The sequence below is a fragment of the Penaeus monodon genome, chromosome 25, assembly GCF_015228065.2.
Source record: "Penaeus monodon isolate SGIC_2016 chromosome 25, NSTDA_Pmon_1, whole genome shotgun sequence".
NCBI classification, from domain to species: Eukaryota; Metazoa; Arthropoda; class Malacostraca; order Decapoda; family Penaeidae; genus Penaeus; species Penaeus monodon.
In genome coordinates this window covers 10,429,347-10,429,833 of record NC_051410.1, presented here as the reverse complement: position 1 = coordinate 10,429,833, position 487 = coordinate 10,429,347, and the positions used below count along the sequence as shown (strand labels likewise).

Genomic DNA, 487 nt, shown 5'->3' with positions numbered 1-487 from the left:
ATCATTAAATATAACACTGACCTCAGTTTCCCAGGTTTCTGAATAAGAGTAGATGTGTAGTGAACAACATTCTCCTTATCATCCTCACTCTCCATAGATTCCGATATCAGGTTATCTCTTGTTCTTGGTGATCTCTTCCTGGACCCTATGCTTGTATCAGTGTCGGTATTAGTATCTTGCAATGATTTGTTTAGACTCCTGGCTCTGGTAGCTCTGGTGCTTTTAGGAAAGATCTCATCCTCTGTGGCATCCAGGATTGAGGATGGAGTTTCTATACTTTCTACTATGGATTCAGGTAAAGTATTCTCTTTTGGGAGAACAGTTTCGTCTACTGTATTTGGAGGTTCACTGACTCCCTTTCTTGACAGTCTTCTTCTAGATTTCTTTGCAGGTTCCTTCTTTTCTGGGTTTTCTTTATTTACAAGATCATCTTCCAGGGGAATCTTAGCCTCATCATTCTTACTCTCTTCTGTTTTGGCACAATCAT

The 487-nt window shown here is 39.8% G+C and overlaps 1 protein-coding gene across 1 annotated transcript in view; it reads right to left on the bottom strand.

Moving 5' to 3' along the window:
- Positions 1–487, bottom strand: part of LOC119589538 (ATPase family AAA domain-containing protein 5-like) — a gene marked incomplete in the record, with an annotated part of 13,963 nt that overhangs the window by 7,762 nt on the left and 5,714 nt on the right. Inside the window, 1 exon segment of the mRNA XM_037938139.1 lies at positions 22–487. Within this exon segment, the coding sequence (XP_037794067.1) occupies positions 22–487 (466 nt within the window).